We start from the raw sequence: 3,912 nt of genomic DNA, 5'->3' as shown, positions 1-3,912 counted from the left end.
AACAAAAATATTCACATTAAGTTACATCTCAGCCTAAAAGGAGTGTTTGATATTCTGATGGAACTGACTTGTTCTCAAAAAAAAAAATCAATTTTTTAAAGTACAAGTAAACTTCCAGCTTAAAAGGAATTTGATATTCTGGGCCAATGGCTCCTTTAACTCACAGGGGCAGATCAAATGGTAGAGCGCTCACTTAGCATGTTAAGCTGGGTTATGAGTCTTACAGGGGATGTCACCTGTGGGATAAGGAGCCATATTGTGCAGCTTCTCATACCCTTAACCTACTGTAACTGGAGGGGGCGATGCAGGCAGTTACACTTTGCTTTTCTACTGTATTTTTCCCTGGAAACAATTAAATGGTCACTAAATGTTCCAGCTAAATACAGGACAGGTGAGTGTGATAATGCCATAACTTTCAGGGCGCGAGGTGGCCGAGCAGTTAAAGTGATGGACTGCTAATGCATTGTGCTCTGCCCACGTGGGTTCAAATCCCATCCTTGTTGATGGTCATTTTCAGCTTTCATCCACGGAGCCCCACACAATTCCGCAGTTGAACGTTTAGTAATCATTTATCCGTGTGTGCATTGAGAGCCTATAACAGAGGTCACCAGCTGTTGGTCTGGGTCTGGTTTTTATCTGGACTGCAAAGTGTAACACGTGAGTGGGTCAAACAAACTCAGAAACGTTGACAGTGAAAATTGAGTGCTCACACAATCTTTATTCTGCACATGGAGCAAGGCCAGTGTCCTGCTGTGGTGGTTGTGAAATAAAACACAGACTGATAAAAGACAGTTGCTACCAACGGCTGTCTTCACCCAGTCTTCACCCCACAGCTCAACAGCTATATTCTATGTGATATAATTTATTGTGGACATGCAGCCATTGTCATTTTATTTGTCAGAAAAGGAATTTTGTCATCTCTGCTCCGTTAAACCTCAGCGTAAAATGTCCTGCTCAGTGCAGGGAACCTCGTTGAACAGGTTTATTTATGTTACAGGTTGTGTAAAGACAATTAACAAGAGCCGATATATCACCCTTTGATTTTTAAAACAGAAATAGTGGTATCACCCTCAGCAATCTTGCATTGGTCAAGCTAACCTAATCATTACTTTCATTGTTGATTAATCTGCTGAATATTTTCTCAGTGAATAATTTCATCTATAAAATATCTGAAAAAGGTGAAAAATACACATTGTACTTTCTTCCCCCTCCACCATCACTCTGATGAACACGTAGCTATGTATGACTGAAGCAACAGAACTTGGCAACCACCGCAGTGCAATAATTGTAAAAAGTACCGCTACATGCACCACTCTGATAGCTCAAAATGTTTATATAAGTATTTAAAGTTTATGAATACTGCCTCTTCTCCTTCTACCACGCTTCCCCTACCTTTGATTGCACTATTCTCTTGTCTGTTGTTTATTGTCTGTTGCCTAAACCACACCGAGAGCCTCTGTTCCAGAGACGAACTCCTTGTATGCTCAGCATACTTGGCGATTAAAGCCGATTCTGATTCAGATTTCCCACAGCTCAAAGATATTAAGTTTAATAAAACAAATTACAAATCATTTCTACTAGGAAAAATAAAAGGAAAACTGATTAAAATACTACAGCTCTACAGGGTACCTTATATTTTCTTGTTTATTGTAGGTTTGGGGTTGTACTACTTATATCCTTGTTTTTACTGTAAAGCACTAGAAAGTTCTGTATAAATGAAGTGACCATCATTGTTATTAATGTTATATCTTATGATTAAATACACAAAAAGAAAAGACAATCAGGAATCAGTGACTTCGGGTCAGTGCGTTTAACGTAAGTGAGCAGAGTTTTCACAGCAAATTTGGAAGGAGGGAGATGTCTAATCAGAGATCTGCTGCATGTGCACACAGGTGAACAATAACCTGTCAGGTAAGTGCATGTGAACCTACTCAGAGCTTAACTCACGTGATGTGGGTCTGTGGAGTCCAGCGTCTCTAGCTGTGTCTCCAGTTCTTCTGTGTCCCTCTCCGTCTTCCTGCTCTCCTCAGTCTGTCTGTCCAACTGTCTCTGCGTCTCATCAGCTTCGTCTCTCAGCCCCTCCAGGACAGTCAGTTTACTGAGGAGATGACACAGCGCCCTCTGCTGGACACACAGCAAAAGATATCACAGATCACAAATTTGCCTCAAGGGGCTCTAAAGAATCAAGGATTTTATATCTTTCCATTTTGCACAAATCTCATCTGAGGACTAAAAGAAAGAATTAATTTGGTGCACTCAGCGTAAGCAGTGCAAGAAGTAATTCAGATCTTTAAGTAAAAGTAGAAATACCACAGTGGGACATGGAGTGACATTGAGGAGCTCATGGTGATTTGGTGGATGTGTTGGAAGTGCTGAGGAAGATGTCCTCCGATCCTTTACAGAAGGAAAAGTAGCAATACCACAGTATATTCTGTTACAAGTAAAAGTCCTGCATTCCAAATGTTACTTAAGTAAAAGTACAAAAGTACCAGCATCCAAATCTACCTTCAGTACCATCAGTACCAGTACTGGTCCTGCAGAATGGCCCGTGTCCCAGTAACGTCTCTGATACTGGATCATAGTGACTAATTACTGTGTCCATCACTTTAATGCTGCAGCTGGTAAAGGTGGAGCTGATGGTAACTACCTTATATATTTATACTGTGAAGTACTTTACATCCTGCTGGGTAGCTGGTGGATTCCACCGGGAACTATAGAGTCTGATGGTTCTACTGGGTTTGGCTTGATTCATTTGACTGGGGAAAGGAACTGAAATGATCAGGTACATGTAGTGCAGTAAAAAGTACACGGTTCGTCTCTGACATGGAGTCACAATATAAAGGAGGAGGACATGGAAGTACTCAGGAAGTACCTCTAATTTATACTTAAATAGAGTACTTGAGTAAATATACTTAGTTACTTCCCAATGAATAGATTAAAATCAAGGACCGTGACGTCGCCCGGCATGGCGCAGCCAGGGCCCCACCCTGGAGCCAGGCCCGGGGTTGGGGCCCTCACGGGGCCCGGCCGGGCTTAGCCCGAACGAGCGACGTGGGCATGTCCTCCCGTGGGCCCACCACCTGCAGTGGATTGGGCAGCAGTCGAAGGCAGGGGCCCCGACGACCCGATCTCTGGACACGGAGACTAGCCCTGGGGACATGGAATGTCACCTCGCTGGTGGGGAAGGAGCGCGAGCTTGTGCAGGAGGTTGAGAGGTACCGGCTAGATATAGTCGGGCTCACCTCCATGCACAGCTTGGGCTCTGGAACTTTACTCCTCGAGAGAGGCTGGACTCTCTACTACTCTGGAGTTGCCCACGGTGAGAGACAGCGGGCTGGTGTGGGCTTGCTCATAGCTCCCCAGCTTAGCCACCATGTGTTGGAGTTCACCCCGGTGAACGACAGGGTCGCTTCCCTGCGCCTTCGGGTCGGGGATAGGTCTCTCACGGCCGTTTGCGCCTACGGGCCAAATGGCAGTGTAGAGTACCCGGCCTTCTTGGAGTCCCTGGGAGGGGTGCTGGAAAAGGCCCCGACTGGGGACTCTGTTGTTCTACTGGGGGACTTCAACGCCCACGTGGGCAGCGACAGTGACACCTGGAGGGGCGTGATTGGGAGGAACGGCCCCCCCGATCTGAACCCGAGTGGTGTTTTGTTATTGGACTGCTGTGCTAGTCACAGTTTGTCCATAATGAACACCATGTTCAAGCATAAGGGTGTCCATCAGTGCACATGGAACCAGGACACCCTAGGCCGGAGGTCGATGATCGACTTTGTGGTTGTTTCATCTGACCTCCAGCCGTATGTCTTGGACACTCGAGTGAAGAGAGGGCGGAGCTGTCAACTGATCACCACCTGGTGGTGAGCTGGATCCGATGGCGGGGGAGGAAGCTGGACAGACTCGGCAGACCCAAAC

General features: G+C 45.8%; 1 protein-coding gene across 12 annotated transcripts in view; it reads right to left on the bottom strand.

The window, feature by feature from the left end:
* The window catches only part of cntrl (centriolin), a 41,897-nt gene that overhangs the window by 20,538 nt on the left and 17,447 nt on the right, over window positions 1-3,912 (bottom strand). For 11 of the 12 annotated variants that reach the window (XM_020595084.1, XM_020595085.1, XM_020595093.1 and 8 more), the window contains one exon: window positions 1,948-2,124. In XM_020595084.1, coding sequence (XP_020450740.1) covers window positions 1,948-2,124 — 177 coding nt within the window. The remainder of the gene's footprint in view (window positions 1-1,947; window positions 2,125-3,912) is intronic. The other variant, XM_020595087.1, reaches the window with a different exon arrangement.

This window comes from Monopterus albus, unplaced genomic scaffold, assembly GCF_001952655.1.
Source record: "Monopterus albus unplaced genomic scaffold, M_albus_1.0 scaffold26.1, whole genome shotgun sequence".
In the NCBI taxonomy this organism is placed as follows: domain Eukaryota; kingdom Metazoa; phylum Chordata; class Actinopteri; order Synbranchiformes; family Synbranchidae; genus Monopterus; species Monopterus albus.
Note: the sequence above shows the minus strand (reverse complement) of the source record. Positions and strands in the feature narration are given on the sequence as shown.